At 44.6% G+C, this 19,052-nt stretch overlaps 1 protein-coding gene across 2 annotated transcripts in view; it reads right to left on the bottom strand.

Annotated features, from left to right (window-relative positions):
• LOC106608211 (alpha-(1,6)-fucosyltransferase) overlaps positions 1-19,052 on the bottom strand; it is a 216,653-nt gene that overhangs the window by 69,639 nt on the left and 127,962 nt on the right. For both annotated transcript variants that reach the window (XM_082977040.1, XM_082977041.1), the window contains exon 2: positions 9,016-9,571. In XM_082977040.1, coding sequence (XP_082833166.1) covers positions 9,016-9,218 — 203 coding nt within the window. In that variant the 5' untranslated portion in view covers positions 9,219-9,571. The remainder of the gene's footprint in view (positions 1-9,015; positions 9,572-19,052) is intronic.

The raw sequence follows: 19,052 nt of genomic DNA, 5'->3' as shown, positions 1-19,052 counted from the left end.
ATATACTCCAATCTGCACTAGCAAAGCAGTCCTGTAGCATAATCTCTGATTCTAGAGACCATTTCTCAATGGAGCGAGTTGCGGGTAATTCATGTTTGAGCTTCTGCTTGTAAACAGGAAGCAGGAGTACGGAGTCATGATCTGATCTGCCGAATGGGGGACGAGGGTGGTCCTTGTATTATTGCTTGTGGGTAAAGTAACAGTGGTCTAGGACTTTTTCGTCCCTAATGGTGAGGGAGACATGTTGATGGATGTGTGGCATCACGTGTCTTAATCATGTGGAATTAAAATTGCCGGCAACCAGAAAAGCAGTCTCTCTCAGCCAGCGGAGGCAGACAGTGTCTCTCAGCCAGCGGAGGCAGACAGTGTCTCTCAGCCAGCGGAGGCAGACAGTGTCTCTCAGCCAGCGGAGGCAGACAGTGTCTCTCAGCCAGCGGAGGCAGACAGTGTCTCTCAGCCAGCGGAGGCAGACAGTGTCTCTCAGCCAGCGGAGGCAGACAGTGTCTCTCAGCCAGCGGAGGCAGACAGTGTCTCTCAGCCAGCGGAGGCAGACAGTGACTCTCAGCCAGCGGAGGCAGACAGTGTCTCTCAGCCAGCGGAGGCAGACAGTGTCTCTCAGCCAGCGGAGGCAGACAGTGTCTCTCAGCCAGCGGAGGCAGACAATATCTCCCTTCCACCAAAACGTCGTAATGGACAGATAACACATCACTGGGAGGAGACGGTCTAATGGACAGATAACACATCACTGGGAGGAGACGGTCTAATGGACAGATAACACATCACTGGGAGGAGACGGTCTAATGGACAGATAACACATCACTGGGAGGAGACGGTCTAATGGACAGATAACACATCACTGGGAGGAGACGGTCTAATGGACAGATAACACATCACTGGGAGGAGACCGTCTAATGGACAGATAACACATCACTGGGAGGAGACGGTCTAATGGATAGATAACACATCACTGGGAGGAGACGGTCTAATGGACAGATAACACATCACTGGGAGGAGACGGTCTAATGGATAGATAACACATCACTGGGAGGAGACGGTCTAATGGACAGATAACACATCACTGGGAGGAGACGGTCTAATGGACAGATAACACATCACTGGGAGGAGACGGTCTAATGGACAGATAACACATCACTGGGAGGAGACGGTCTAATGGACAGATAACACATCACTGGGAGGAGACCGTCTAATGGATAGATAACACATCACTGGGAGGAGACGGTCTAATGGACAGATAACACATCACTGGGAGGAGACGGTCTAATGGACAGATAACACATCACTGGGAGGAGACGGTCTAATGGACAGATAACACATCACTGGGAGGAGACGGTCTAATGGACAGATAACACATCACTGGGAGGAGACGGTCTAATGGACAGATAACACATCACTGGGAGGAGACGGTCTAATGGACAGATAACACATCACTGGGAGGAGACGGTCTAATGGACAGATAACACATCACTGGGAGGAGACGGTCTAATGGATAGATAACACATCACTGGGAGGAGACGGTCTAATGGACAGATAACACATCACTGGGAGGAGACGGTCTAATGGACAGATAACACATCACTGGGAGGAGACGGTCTAATGGACAGATAACACATCACTGGGAGGAGACGGTCTAATGGACAGATAACACATCACTGGGAGGAGACGGTCTAATGGACAGATAACACATCACTGGGAGGAGACGGTCTAATGGACAGATAACACATCACTGGGAGGAGACGGTCTAATGGACAGATAACACATCACTGGGAGGAGACGGTCTAATGGACAGATAACACATCACTGGGAGGAGACGGTCTAATGGACAGATAACACATCACTGGGAGGAGACGGTCTAATGGACAGATAACACATCACTGGGAGGAGACGGTCTAATGGACAGATAACACATCACTGGGAGGAGACGGTCTAATGGACAGATAACACATCACTGGGAGGAGACGGTCTAATGGACAGATAACACATCACTGGGAGGAGACGGTCTAATGGACAGATAACACATCACTGGGAGGAGACGGTCTAATGGACAGATAACACATCACTGGGAGGAGACGGTCTAATGGACAGATAACACATCACTGGGAGGAGACGGTCTAATGGACAGATAACACATCACTGGGAGGAGACGGTCTAATGGACAGATAACACATCACTGGGAGGAGACGGTCTAATGGACAGATAACACATCACTGGGAGGAGACGGTCTAATGGACAGATAACACATCACTGGGAGGAGACGGTCTAATGGACAGATAACACATCACTGGGAGGAGACGGTCTAATGGACAGATAACACATCACTGGGAGGAGACGGTCTAATGGACAGATAACACATCACTGGGAGGAGACGGTCTAATGGACAGATAACACATCACTGGGAGGAGACGGTCTAATGGACAGATAACACATCACTGGGAGGAGACGGTCTAATGGACAGATAACACATCACTGGGAGGAGACGGTCTAATGGACAGATAACACATCACTGGGAGGAGACGGTCTAATGGACAGATAACACATCACTGGGAGGAGACGGTCTAATGGACAGATAACACATCACTGGGAGGAGACGGTCTAATGGACAGATAACACATCACTGGGAGGAGACGGTCTAATGGACAGATAACACATCACTGGGAGGAGACGGTCTAATGGACAGATAACACATCACTGGGAGGAGACGGTCTAATGGACAGATAACACATCACTGGGAGGAGACGGTCTAATGGACAGATAACACATCACTGGGAGGAGACGGTCTAATGGACAGATAACACATCACTGGGAGGAGACGGTCTAATGGACAGATAACACATCACTGGGAGGAGACGGTCTAATGGACAGATAACACATCACTGGGAGGAGACGGTCTAATGGACAGATAACACATCACTGGGAGGAGACGGTCTAATGGACAGATAACACATCACTGGGAGGAGACGGTCTAATGGACAGATAACACATCACTGGGAGGAGACGGTCTAATGGACAGATAACACATCACTGGGAGGAGACGGTCTAATGGACAGATAACACATCACTGGGAGGAGACGGTCTAATGGACAGATAACACATCACTGGGAGGAGACGGTCTAATGGACAGATAACACATCACTGGGAGGAGACGGTCTAATGGACAGATAACACATCACTGGGAGGAGACGGTCTAATGGACAGATAACACATCACTGGGAGGAGACGGTCTAATGGACAGATAACACATCACTGGGAGGAGACGGTCTAATGGACAGATAACACATCACTGGGAGGAGACCGTCTAATGGACAGATAACACATCACTGGGAGGAGACCGTCTAATGGACAGATAACACATCACTGGGAGGAGACGGTCTAATGGACAGATAACACATCACTGGGAGGAGACGGTCTAATGGACAGATAACACATCACTGGGAGGAGACGGTCTAATGGACAGATAACACATCACTGGGAGGAGACGGTCTAATGGACAGATAACACATCACTGGGAGGAGACGGTCTAATGGATAGATAACACATCACTGGGAGGAGACGGTCTAATGGACAGATAACACATCACTGGGAGGAGACGGTCTAATGGATAGATAACACATCACGGCGAGGAGACGGTCTAATGGATAGATAACACATCACTGGGAGGAGACGGTCTAATGGACAGATAACACATCACTGGGAGGAGACGGTCTAATGGACAGATAACACATCACTGGGAGGAGACGGTCTAATGGACAGATAACACATCACTGGGAGGAGACGGTCTAATGGACAGATAACACATCACTGGGAGGAGACGGTCTAATGGACAGATAACACATCACTGGGAGGAGACGGTCTAATGGACAGATAACACATCACTGGGAGGAGACGGTCTAATGGACAGATAACACATCACTGGGAGGAGACGGTCTAATGGACAGATAACACATCACTGGGAGGAGACGGTCTAATGGACAGATAACACATCACTGGGAGGAGACGGTCTAATGGACAGATAACACATCACTGGGAGGAGACGGTCTAATGGACAGATAACACATCACTGGGAGGAGACGGTCTAATGGACAGATAACACATCACTGGGAGGAGACGGTCTAATGGACAGATAACACATCACTGGGAGGAGACGGTCTAATGGACAGATAACACATCACTGGGAGGAGACGGTCTAATGGACAGATAACACATCACTGGGAGGAGACGGTCTAATGGACAGATAACACATCACTGGGAGGAGACGGTCTAATGGACAGATAACACATCACTGGGAGGAGACGGTCTAATGGACAGATAACACATCACTGGGAGGAGACGGTCTAATGGACAGATAACACATCACTGGGAGGAGACGGTCTAATGGACAGATAACACATCACTGGGAGGAGACGGTCTAATGGACAGATAACACATCACTGGGAGGAGACGGTCTAATGGATAGATAACACATCACTGGGAGGAGACGGTCTAATGGACAGATAACACATCACTGGGAGGAGACGGTCTAATGGACAGATAACACATCACTGGGAGGAGACGGTCTAATGGACAGATAACACATCACTGGGAGGAGACGGTCTAATGGACAGATAACACATCACTGGGAGGAGACGGTCTAATGGACAGATAACACATCACTGGGAGGAGACGGTCTAATGGACAGATAACACATCACTGGGAGGAGACCGTCTAATGGATAGATAACACATCACTGGGAGGAGACGGTCTAATGGACAGATAACACATCACTGGGAGGAGACGGTCTAATGGACAGATAACACATCACTGGGAGGAGACGGTCTAATGGACAGATAACACATCACTGGGAGGAGACGGTCTAATGGACAGATAACACATCACTGGGAGGAGACGGTCTAATGGACAGATAACACATCACTGGGAGGAGACGGTCTAATGGACAGATAACACATCACTGGGAGGAGACGGTCTAATGGACAGATAACACATCACTGGGAGGAGACGGTCTAATGGATAGATAACACATCACGGCGAGGAGACGGTCTAATGGATAGATAACACATCACTGGGAGGAGACGGTCTAATGGACAGATAACACATCACTGGGAGGAGACGGTCTAATGGACAGATAACACATCACTGGGAGGAGACGGTCTAATGGACAGATAACACATCACTGGGAGGAGACGGTCTAATGGACAGATAACACATCACTGGGAGGAGACGGTCTAATGGACAGATAACACATCACTGGGAGGAGACGGTCTAATGGACAGATAACACATCACTGGGAGGAGACGGTCTAATGGACAGATAACACATCACTGGGAGGAGACGGTCTAATGGACAGATAACACATCACTGGGAGGAGACGGTCTAATGGACAGATAACACATCACTGGGAGGAGACGGTCTAATGGACAGATAACACATCACTGGGAGGAGACGGTCTAATGGACAGATAACACATCACTGGGAGGAGACGGTCTAATGGACAGATAACACATCACTGGGAGGAGACGGTCTAATGGACAGATAACACATCACTGGGAGGAGACGGTCTAATGGACAGATAACACATCACTGGGAGGAGACGGTCTAATGGACAGATAACACATCACTGGGAGGAGACGGTCTAATGGACAGATAACACATCACTGGGAGGAGACGGTCTAATGGACAGATAACACATCACTGGGAGGAGACGGTCTAATGGACAGATAACACATCACTGGGAGGAGACGGTCTAATGGACAGATAACACATCACTGGGAGGAGACGGTCTAATGGACAGATAACACATCACTGGGAGGAGACGGTCTAATGGACAGATAACACATCACTGGGAGGAGACGGTCTAATGGACAGATAACACATCACTGGGAGGAGACGGTCTAATGGACAGATAACACATCACTGGGAGGAGACGGTCTAATGGACAGATAACACATCACTGGGAGGAGACGGTCTAATGGACAGATAACACATCACTGGGAGGAGACGGTCTAATGGACAGATAACACATCACTGGGAGGAGACGGTCTAATGGACAGATAACACATCACTGGGAGGAGACGGTCTAATGGACAGATAACACATCACTGGGAGGAGACGGTCTAATGGACAGATAACACATCACTGGGAGGAGACGGTCTAATGGACAGATAACACATCACTGGGAGGAGACGGTCTAATGGATAGATAACGGTCAATGGACACTGGAGAAAAAACAATGAAACCATTGAGCTCATTCTTATTATGTGTGTGTGTATCTTATTGTGTGTGTGTATCTATCGCTCTTCATTCCTATTTGTCTATATATTGTATGTCATTCCTTGCACTCTCTTTCCCTTCTGCCGAATGTTAACCCCCTATCAATCAATCAATTTATCAATCAAATGTATTTATAAAGCCCTTTTTACACCAGCAGATGTCACAAAGTGCTTATACAAAACCCCAAAATAAAACCTCTATCATGGTGGCCTCCACTGCTCTACCCCCTTTCACCACCCCTTAAATCTCTGCATGGTGCAGAACTCACCTCGTCCATCATCCCTCGCCTCCCTCCCTCCATCAATCCATCCCTCATTCCCTCCCTCCATCCACATGCCTGGGGATTGATCAGGCCCTCATCCCTCAGGCCGGCTGTCACACACACACACACACACACACACACACACACACACACACACACACACACACTCTCTCGCTCTCTCTCTCTTTCGCCCGTCACGCCATCTGGCCTGCGCGTGTCATCATCTCCAGGTGATTGACAGCTGTGGAGAGGACGGAGCCCAGAGGCAGATCGCCACACCGACCCTGTATTCACCAAATCATTAGTGCTGCTGGGTGACTGGTGGTGGGTGGGCTGTTGGCCCGTCACTCAAATCAGGGAGGGGGATGCTGAGTGGGGGAGTTCATGGAGCGAAGGTGTGAGATATTGAGTAAATGGCTGCCTTCCTCCTCAGGCCCGACTACTGTACAATGCCAATAGTGTACATGCTATGTGTGTTTGTGTACATTCTGCGTCTATACATTTAGTCTGTATATCCCGTTTATCATCTGTCTGTTTTTTGTTTATTGTGGTAGCAGCATTTTACTGAGTAACACTTCTTTACATGCAAATGTATTTGTAATCATGTAATAAAGGTGATTCTGATTCTTATTGTGTGCCATGTCATCCACTTCACAGTGACATTATCATAGTCACGGATACACACACACACACACACACACACACACACACACACACACACACACACACACACACACACACACACACACACACACACACACACACACACACACACACACACACAGGGCAGCAAGGCAGTAGCATTATGACAGTGTATGGTAACACTGCCCCTGTACAGGGCCCTTTCACCAAATCGGTGACTTTTGAGAACTGTAAATTTGTCAAAAAAACTTTGGATTTCACCTCATTTTAACATTCTGTCATAAAGAGCACATGTTCAACTTCATAAAAATAGTTCTCAACTCAAGGTTAAATAAAAACATTACAATAGTAAGTAACAGGATTGACCATAACAGGGCTGACCGTAACAGGGCTGACCATAACAGGGTTGACCGTAACAGGGTTGATGATTTCTTCTTAAATCGGCCATAAATCCCCTTGTGACAGGAGGAATGGAAGCTTGTTGTGTGTAACAGGGAGGGGCAATTGAATATAAGCAACAACAACAAAAAACATTTGTAGCCTGTCTATCACAGGAGGATGGTGGCACCTTAATTGGGGAGGACGGGCTCATGGTAATGGCTGGAGTGGAATCAGTGGAATGGTATCAAATACATCAAACACATACTGAAGGTTCCATGTGTTTGATGCCATTCCATTCCAGCCATTGTTATGAGCCATCCTCCCCTCAGCAGCCTCCAGTGCTGTCTATACTGTATGGTTAACAGGGTTGACGCTTTATGCATGACCTGCTCAGTTTTCCACCACAAAACACCAGAAAATTGCCCAAAAGAGTTGAACCAGCTCACCTGATTTGACTAGATGTTTCTTTTGAAAATGTTTTTTTTTTAAAGGAATAGTTTCATCATATTAAAACGAGAGTTCAGTTCACATTACAGGGTTGACCTAAAACTGAGGGACAGACGGAAATGAATCACTGTTCACATTAAATGAATAATCATCTCCAGAAATGACTTTGTCAAAGCAACAAATTAACGAGGGCTTTACAAGGATGGTGAAAACTTGGAGAGATTTTGAGATAATGTGGGTTAATATGTTCCTAGAAGTGACACAGGGTTGACAGATGCAAAATGCCAAATTTTGGCAATTTAGCAATTCATATTAAAAATCAGATGTATTGAATTCTCTGTCTATATTAATGGGCCCTTTATTTAATATAACAGGCTTTTAAAGTGCACAGTTTCTTCTTAAATTATTAAAGGCCCAGATGCAAAAGGAACAACCCTACTGCAATAACAAATTAGACTGACTGGTCCCAGAGCAACGGCTCGATGTGTTCAATAACAACAGACACAAACACTGCACTGTCTCTGACTGAGACCCATCTGGACAGTGCCTGTCTGAAAGCTGGACATGTTTTGATGCCATGAATCCTACCTTTGTTTTCCAGCCAATATTGAATAATTACAAAAGCAAGGTATTTAATCGGAGACCAGCTGTCCACAGTGTGTGTGTGTGTGTGTGTGTGTGTGTGTGTGTGTGTGTGTGTGTGTGTGTGTGTGTGTGTGTGTGTGTGTGTGTGTGTGTGTGTGTGTGTATTCCAAAGCAATTGAGGATATCACAGGGGGGAACTGAAAGCTGCACCTATGGCTGGACTTATGACTAATGCAAGCACGTACACCATCACACACACACGCATGCAAGTACACACACACACACACACACACACACACACACACACACACACATGCATGGAAGTACACACGCACACAAACGCACACACACAATCCCTCCTCCCCTATACTTCTACCCCCCTCCACACACATCTCCCTTCAGGTAGGTATAGTTACCTGAGGGACTCAGCCATGCGTCGCAGGTCCTCGTTCTGCTGCTTGAGGCGTTCCAGCTTGGCCAGGATCTTGGATAGCTCTCTGCTGGATCTCTCTGGGTGCTCACTGTCCCTCACAAGGTGGCCCCCGATGTAGAATAGCAGCGTGCCCCACGCCAGCAGTACCAGGGTAACCCAGCGCCAGGAGCCCGCCCAGGGCCGCATCGTAGCTCAGCCTGCCCACCTACACACACCGTCGCGACCCGTCACAATAGCAGCCTGGGCATCCTCACTGGCACCGCAGTGCAGGGGCAGTGGGAGGGAGGTGGTGAGAGAGAGGAGGGTTTTTGGGGCAGTGTATCTCAGGTGAGGTTCAGCCTCTTCTCCGTGTGCTAGAGCATGACCAACGCCCCTTTCTGTTGTTCCAGCCCTGTCCTGCTAGGGGCTCCACCTCTTGCTCTTCGTGACTGTGTCGCCTTCCGCTCCACTCCTTGCCCGCTGCTGGTCCCCCCTGGTCTGTACGTGTCACCTCTTCCTCTAGCTTCCTCCTGTCTTACTTCATGTGTTTGGCCTGGCTCCTTTGGGGACAGAGAGAGAAAGAGAGCTAGTCAAACAGACAGAAATACAAAGGGATCGATGGATGGACAGATGGACAGACAGACACACACACACGGACCCACATAGACAGACAGATGCCAGAGGAGCTGAGCAACAGAGCCAAACTCCCAGAGAAGGACAGACGCAGCTCAGAGGAACAAGGCTTGCTGGCTGTACCAGTGGGGGCATTGTGTGACTGGCCCTGACAGAGCCGAGGCTCAGCAACCCCACAGGATTGTTCAGCATGACACTGCAATTTACATTTCCACCGTGATGTAAAACGCTCCAAGAGCCACAATGCACTGTGATGAGAAAACAAAGGGACTGGGATGTTCTGTTTTCTCTCTCTCTCTCTCTCACTCTCACCCTCTTATCTATCTATCTCTCTCTCTTTAACACTCTACTCTCAAACACACTTTCTCACCCCCATTTCTCTTCACTTTCTCTCTATCTATCTATAGAGAGAACGAGCGAGAGAGAGAGAGAGAGCGAGCGAGAGAAAGAGAGAGAGCGAGAGAAAGAGAGAGCGAGAGAAAGAGTGATAGAAAGAGAGAGTGAGAGAAAGAGTGATAGAGAGAAAAAGACTGACAGAGAGAGAGGGAGAGAGAGAGATAGAGAGAGAAAGACCGACAGAGATCGAGAGAGAGTGATCGAGAAAGAGGAAGAGAGAGAAAAGAGACAGAGATACAGAAAGAGTGATAGAGAGAGAGAGAAAGAGAGAGCGAGAGAAAGAGAGAGAGCGAGAGAAAGGGAGAGAAAGAGTGATAGAGAAAGAGGGAGAGAGAGAGAAAGAGGGACAGAGAGAAAGAGTGATAGAGAGAAAGAGGGACAGAGAGAGAGAAAGGGAGAGAGAGAGAGAGAAAGAGTGATAGAGAAAGAGAGAGATAGGGAGAGGGCAAGAGTGAGAGAGAGAGTGCAAGAGCGAGAGAGAGCGCAAGAGAGCGCAGGAGCGAGAGAGAGCACAAGAGTGAGAAAGAGTGAGACAGAGAGAGAGAAAGGGAGAAAAGAAAGAGAGAGAGATAGAGAGAGAAAGAGGGACAGAGACAGAAAGAGTGAGAGAGAGAGGGAGAGAGAGAGAAAGAGGGACAGAGACAGAGAAAGGGAGAAAGACAGACAGAGAGAGAGAGTGATAGAGCAAGAAAGAGAGAAAGAGAGAGATAGGGAGAGAGCAAGAGAGTGAGAGATCAAGAGAGCGAGAGAGAGAGCAAGAGAGCGAGAGAGAGAGCAAGAGAGCGAGAAAGAGGGAGAGAGAGAAAGAGAGAGAGAAAGGGAGAAAGACAGAGAGAAAGAGAGAGAGAAAGGGAGAGAGATAGAAAGAGAGAGAGAAAGAGTGATAGAGAGAAAGAGGGAGAGAGAGAGAAAGAGGGACAGAGACAGAAAGAGAGAGAGAAAGAGGGACAGAGACAGAAAGGGAGAAAGAAAGAGGGACAGAGAGGGAGAAAGACAGACAGAGAGAGAGAGAGAGCGAGAAAGAGAAAGAGAGAGAAAGGGAGAGAGAGAAAGAGAGAGAGAGAAAGAATGATAGAGAAAGAGAGAGAGATAGAGAGAGAGCAAGAGAGAGAGAGCGCGAGAGAGAGCAAGAGAGAGAGAAGGGGAGAAAGACAGAGAGAAAGAGAGAGAAAGGGAGAGAGAAAGAGAGAGAGAGAAAGAGAGAGAGAGAAAGGGAGACAGAGAGATAGACAGCACCGTCAACAAAAACGGAAGGGATCTTTTGCAGCTCTGTAGAAGCCTGGGTCTGTACTTTGTCAATGGTAGGTTACGGGGGGACTCTTTAGGGAGATTCACCTACTGTTCACCTCTTGGCCACAGTACAATAGACTATATGATCACAGACATTGACCCTTTCTCTCTCAGCTCATTCACTGTCAAGCCACTAACACCTCTGTCTGAACACAGCCAAATTACGTTGTTCCTCAAAAGAACAGACATGGAAACAACCACACATTCACAGCCCAGTAAGCTGTACTACATCAGAAAGTCATACAGATGGGCCAAAACAGCACAGAAGAATACCAGAAAGCAACCTAGAACCAAAATATCCAAGCACTCTTAGATAACTTTCTGGATACCACATTCACTCACAGTAAAGAAGGCATCAATCTAGCAGTACAAAACATCAACTATATATATATATATATATATATATATATATATATATATATATATATATATATATATATATTCAGGCAAACGGCAAAAGAAGCACAATTGAAATTGATAAAAAACAAAACAAAAAAGATCACAGATGACAACTGGTTTGATGCAGATTGTAAAATTATAAAGAAAAAGACTTAGAACACTATCCAACCAAAAGCACAGAGACCCAAATAATGGTGAATTACACCTTCATTACTGTGAGACTTTAAAACTCTATAAACGTACACTCAGAACCAAAAAAGCACAGTACAACAGCAAGCAGCTGACACTAATTGAGGAGTCCATAAACACAAACAATGTAACGGCTCTCGTTGGTGGTAGAAGTAGACCAAGGCGCAGCGTGGTAACTGGTCATGATTCATTTATTCAAGAAACACTAAAACAAAATAACTACAGCAACAAAACGAAAGCGAACAGTTCTGTCAGGCACAGACACTAAACAGAAAACAAGATCCCACAAAACCCAAAAGGAAAATGACAACTTATATATGATCCCCAATCAGAGACAACGATAGACGGCTGCCTCTGATTGGGAACCACACTCGGCCAAAAACAAAGAAATAGAAAACCTAGACTTTCCCACCCGAGTCACACCCTGACCTAACCAAGCATAGAGAATAATAAGGATCTCTAAGGTCAGGGCGTGACAAACAACTTCTGGCAAAATTGGAAAAAACAAAAAAAATCTATACAAGAGGAATTAGCGATACAAAATGGTGACATATGGACAATCCATTTTAAAACACTCTACAACACCGTTCAAATTGACACAAAGGCAGAACAACGCCAAATTCATGACAAGTTGAATGGATTAGAAAAAGTTATAAAGGACAATCAAAATCCATTGGACTCCCCAATTACTGACCAGGAGTTCTATAAGAAACTTCAGGCTCTCAAATTTAAAAAAGCATGCGGACCTGATGGCATCCTAAATGAGATGCTCAAACTCACTAGTGCAAATTTTCAATTGGCTATATTAAAACTGTTTAATTTGATCCTGAGTGTAGGTTATTTCCCTGACATCTGGAATCAAGGACTCATAACCCCAATCTTTAAGAACAGAGTCAAATTTGACCCTAACAATTACAGAGGCATTTGTGTGAACAGTAACCTGGGGAAGGTTTTCTGTAGTATTATCAATGTAAGAGTTCTAAACTTACATCTAAATGTCTTGAGTAAAAGCCAAATTGGATTTATACCAAAACATCGCACAAATGATCATATTTACACCCTACACACCCTGATAGATAAACATGTCCACCAAAATAATACCAAAATATACGCTTGCTTTATCGACTTCCAAAAAGCATTTGATTCTATTTGGCATACAGGACTGTTCTACAAAGTTATTGAAAGTGGTGTAGGGGGTAAAACATATGACATAATTAAATCAATGTTTCCTGGCAATACCTGCAGCATTAAAATTGGTAAGAAAATAACAGAATTCTTTAACCTGTTATGGCTAGGGGGCAGTATTGACACGGGCCATTAAAAAACGTACCCGATTTAATCTGGTTACTACTCCTGCCAGTAACTAGAATATGCATATAATTATTGGCTTTGGATAGAAAACACCCTAAAGTTTCTACAACTGTTTGAATGGTGTCTGTGAGTATAACAGAACTCATATGGCAGGCCAAAACCTGAGAAGATTCCATGCATGAAGTGGCCTGTCTGACAAGTTGTGTTTCATCTTGGCTCTTTTTATTGAAGACTGAGGATCTTTGCTATAACGTGACACTTCCTACGGCTCCCATAGGCTCTCAGAGCCCGGGAAAAAGCTGAACGATATCGAGGCAGCCTCTGGCTGAAACACATTATCGCTTTTGGCAAGTGGCCGATCAGAGTACTATGGGCTTAGGCGCATGCCCGAGTCGACCCCATGCTTTATTTTCTTTCGTCTGTTTACCTAAACGCAGATTCCCGGTCGGAATATTATCGCTTTTTTATGAGAAAAATGGCATAAAAATTGATTTTAAACAGCGGTTGACATGCTTCGAAGTACGGTAATGGAATATTTCGAATTTTTTTGTCACGAATTGCGCCATGTTCGTCACCCTTATTTACCCTTTCGGATAGTGTCTTGAACGCACGAACAAAACGCCGCTATTTGGATATAACGATGGATTATTTGGGACCAAACCAACATTTGTTATTGAAGTAGAAGTCCTGGGAGTGCATTCTGACGAAGACAGCAAAGGTAATAACATTTTTCTTATAGTAAATCTGACTTTGGTGAGTGCTAAACTTGCTGGGTGTCTAAATAGCTAGCCCTGTGATGCCGGGCTATCTACTGAGAATATTGCAAAATGTGCTTTCACCGAAAAGCTATTTTAAAATCGGACATATCGAGTGCATAGAGGAGTTCTGTATCTATAATTCTTAAAATAATTGTTATGCTTTTTGTGAACGTTTATTGTGAGTAATTTAGTAAATTCACCGGCAGTGTTCGGTGGGAATGCTAGTCACATGCTAATGTAAAAAGCTGGTTTTTGATATAAATATGAACTTGATTGAACAAAACATGCATGTATTGTATAACATAATGTCCTTGGGTTGTCATCTGATGAAGATCATCAAAGGTTAGTGCTACATTTAGCTGTGGTTTGGGTTTATGTGACATTATATGCTAGCTTGAAAAATGGGTGTCTGATTATTTCTGGCTGGGTACTCTGCTGACATAATCTAATGTTTTGCTTTCGTTGTAAAGCCTTTTTGAAATCAGACAGTGTGGTTAGATTAACGAGAGTCTTGTCTTTAAAATGGTGTAAAATAGTCATATGTTTGAGAAATTGAAGTAATAGCATTTCTAAGGTATTTGAATATCGCGCCACAGGATTCCACTGGCTGTTACGTAGGTGGGGCGATTTGGTGCCACCTACCCTAGAGAGGTTAACCAGGGGCGGGGCCTTCGCCAGGGTTGCAATCTGAGCCCTGCACTCTTCAATATTTACATTAACGAATTGGCCACTATTCTAGATAAATCCTCAGCCCCTGGTGTTAGTCTCCACAATTCAGAAGTTAAATACCTACTCTTCGCAGATGACCTATGCCTGCTGTCACCCACAGCACATGGCCTACAGCAGAGCCTGGACCTGCTAGAGCAGTACTGCCAGACCTGGGCCCTGGCAGTAAACCCCAAAAAGAATAAAATAATGATTTTCCAGAGAAGATCCAGATCTCAGGGAATTAGACCAAAGTTCTCAATTGGTACAAAATATATAGAGTACTGTACACACTACAATTACTTAGGTTTAAAAATAAGCTCAACTGGACACCTTAATGAGGCAGTGAATGAACTGAGAGAGAAAGCACGCAAGGCATTCTACGCCATTAAAAAGCAAATTCAAATTGAAATATCTATTAAAATTTGGCTAAAACTAATTGAATATGTCATTGAACCAATTGCACTTTATGGCAGTGAGGTGTGGGGTCCACTTGCAAAACAAGATTTCATCAAATGGGACAAACACCCCATTGAAACCCTGCATGCAGAGTTCTGTAAGATGCATGCAGGGCAGGGCAATGCATGCAGGGCAGAATTAGGCCAATACCCACTAATAATAAAAACTCAAAAAAGAGCAATTACATTTTGGAAACATCTAAAATACAGTGACCCCCTCTCATATCATTACCAAGCCTTGCAATGCCAAGAGCTGAGCAAAGAAAATAGTCTCCTCATCCAGCTGGTCCTGGGGCTGAGTTTACAAACTTGTTCTACTAACACACTGAAGCCTCAGGACCAGAACATCCAATCAATCAGAATAAACCAAATTACAACACAGTCAAAACAAAACTACATTGCTTATTGGGAAACACAAGCACAAGCACAAAGCAAAATGCAGTGCTATCTGGCCCTAAATCGACAGTACACTGTGGCTAACTATTTGACCATGGTTACTGATCAAAACCTTAGAAAAACCTTGACAAAGTACAGGCTCGGTGAGCACAGCCTTGCCATTGAGAAGGGTAGACACAGGAAAACCTGGCTCCCTGTAGAGGAAAGAGAGTGAGAGAGCGAGAGAGAGCGAGAGCGAGAGATAGAGAGAGAGCGAGAGAGAGACAGAGAAAGAGAGAGAGAGAGAGACAGAGAGATAGGGAGAGAGTGAGACAGAGAGAGAGAGTGAGACAGAGAGAGATGCTGCTAGTCCCATCCACCAAACTACCAGGTGTGAAACAGGGAAGGAACTCAGGAGTATGCTAATTTGATATATAGCAGACCTAACTCACTCCATTAAATTAATCAAAACAGGGACATTTTACAGTTGGCTATAAATTCAAAAGGAAATGATCTTAACAGAGAAAAATGTCATCCTGTGTGCTCCCTATATCCCCCCACTAGAATCCCCACACTTTAATGAAGACAGCTTCTCCATCCTGGAGGGGGAGAACAATCATTTCCAGGCCCAGGGACATGTACTAGTCTGTGGTGACCTAAATGCCAGAATTAGAGAAGAACCTGACACCCTCAGCACACAGGGGGACAAACACCTGCCTGAAGGTGACCGTATTCCCTCCCCCATATGCCCCCCTTGGCACAACTATGACAACATAACCAACAAAACGGGTCACAACTCCTGCAGCTCTGTTGCACGCTGGGTATGTACAGTGCCTTGCGAAAGTATTCGGCCCCCTTGAACTTTTCGACCTTTTGCCACATTTCAGGCTTCAAACATAAAGATATAGAACTGTATATTTTGTGAAGAATCAACAACAAGTGAGACACAATCATGAAGTGGAATGAAATTTATTGGATATTTAAAACTTTTTTAACAAATATAAAACTGAAAAATTGGGCGTGCAAAATTATTCAGCCCCCTTAAGTTAATACTTTGTAGCGCCACCTTTTGCTGCGATTACAGCTGTAAGTCGCTTGGGGTATGTCTCTATCAGTTTTGCACATTGAGAGACTGAAATTTTTGCCCATTCCTCCTTGCAAAACAGCTCGAGCTCAGTGAGGTTGGATGGAGAGCGTTTGTGAATTTTTCAGTTTTTTATTTGTTAAAAAAGTTTGAAATATCCAATACATTTCGTTCGACTTCATGATTGTGTCCCAATTGTTGTTGATTCTTCACAAAAAATTACAGTTTTATATCTTTATGTTTGAAGCCTGAAATGTGGCAAAAGGTCGAAAAGTTCAAGGGGGCCGAATACTTTCGCAAGGCACTGTACATAGTCAATGGTAGGCTTCGAGGGGATTCCTATGGTAGGTACATCTATAGCTCATCTCCTGGCAGAGTACTGTAGACTACTTTATCACTGACCTCAACCCAGAGTCTCTCAGAGCGTTCGCAGTCAGCCCACTGACACTCCTATCAGACCACAGCAAAATCACAGTCTACTTGAACAGAGCAATACTCAATCACGAGGCAACAAAGTCAAAGGAACTGAGTAATATTAATAAGAAATGCTATAGATGGAAGGAATGTAGTGTGGAAACCTACCAAAAAACAATTAGGTAACAACAAATTCAATCCCTTCTAGACAACTTCCTGGACAAAACGTTCTACTGTAATAGTGAAGGTGTAAATTTGTCAGTAGAAAATGTTAACAGTATATTTGACCTCTAAGCTTCCCTATCTAATCTAAATATGTCAAACAGAAAACCGAAGAAAATGAACAACAATTACAAATGGTTTGATGAAGAATGCAAAAACCTAAGAAAGAAATTGAGAAACATGTCCAGCCAAAGACATAGAGAACCAGAAAACCTGAGTCTACACCTTCACTATGGTGAATCACTAAAACAATACAGAAATATACTACAGAAAAAGAAGGAACAACACGTCAGAAATCAGCTCAATAATTGAAGAATCCATAGACTCTAACCAATTCTGGGAAAATTGGAAAACACTAAACAAACAACAACACAAAGAATTATCTATCCAAAATGGAGATGTATGGGTAAGCCACTTCTCCAATATTTTTAGCTCTATAACAAAGAATAAAGAGCCAAAACAAATACATGATCAAATACAAATCTTAGAATCAACTATTAAAGACTACCAGAACCCACTGGATTCTCTAATTACATTGAATGAACTAAAGGACAAAATAAAAAGCCTCCAACCCAAAAAGGCCTGTGGTGTTGATGGTATCCTCAATGAAATGATCAAATATACAGACAACAAATTCCAATTGGCTATACTAAAACTCTTTAACATCATCCTTAGCTCTGCCATCTTCCCCAATATTTGGAAGCAAGGACTGGTCACCCCAATCCACAAAAGTGGAGACAAATTTGACCCCAATAACAACCGTGTCAACAGAAACCTTGGAAAAATCATCTGCATTATCATTAACAGCAGACTCATACATTTCCTCAGTGAAAACAATGCACTGAGCAAATGTCAAATTGGCTTTCTACCAAATTATCGTACGACAGACCACGTATTCACCCTGCACACCCTTATTAACAAACAAACCAAAACAAAGGTAAAGTCTTCTCATACTTTGTTGATTTCAAAAAAGCTTTTGACTCATTTTGGCATGAGGGTCTACTATACAAATTGATGGAAAGTGGTGTTGGAGGAAAAACATACGGCATTATAACATCCATATACACAAACAACAAGTGTATGGTTGAAATAGGCAAAAAGCACACACATTTCTTTCCACAGGGCTGTGGGGTGAGACAGGGATGCAGCTTAAGCCCCACCCTCTTCAACATATATATCAACGAATTGGCGAGGGAACTAGAAATGTCTGCAGCACCCGGCCTCACCCTACTAGAATCTGAAGTCAAATGTCTACTGTTTGCTGATGATCTGGTGCTTCTGTCACCAACCAAGTGGGGCCTACAGCAACACCTAGATCTTCTGCACAAATTCTGCCAGACCTGGGCCCTGACATTAAATCTCAGTAAGACCAAAATAATGGTGTTCCAGTTGCCAGGACCACAAATACAAATTCCATCTAGACACAATTGCCCTAGAGCACACAGAAAACTATACACACCTTGGCCTAAACATCAGCGCCACAGGTAACTTCCAGCTGTGAACGATCTGAGAGACAAGGCAAGAAGCGCATTCTATGCCATCAAAAGGAACATAAAATTCAACATAACAATTAGGATCTGGCAAAAAAATACTTGAATCAGTATTAGAACCCATGGTCTTCATGGTTGTGAGATCTGGGGTCCGCTCACCAGCCAAGAATTCAGAAAATGGGACAACCACCAAATTGAGACTGTGCATGCAGAATTCTGCAAAAATATCCCCAGTGTACAATGTAAAACACCAAATAATGCATACAGAGCAGAATTAGGCCGATACCTGCTAATTATCAAAATCCAGAAAAGAGACG

The sequence above is a fragment of the Salmo salar genome, chromosome 06 (genome assembly GCF_965601325.2).
Source record: "Salmo salar chromosome 06, fSalSal1, whole genome shotgun sequence".
Classification (NCBI taxonomy): Eukaryota; Metazoa; Chordata; class Actinopteri; order Salmoniformes; family Salmonidae; genus Salmo; species Salmo salar.
This window is presented reverse-complemented; position numbering and strand designations above follow the sequence as displayed.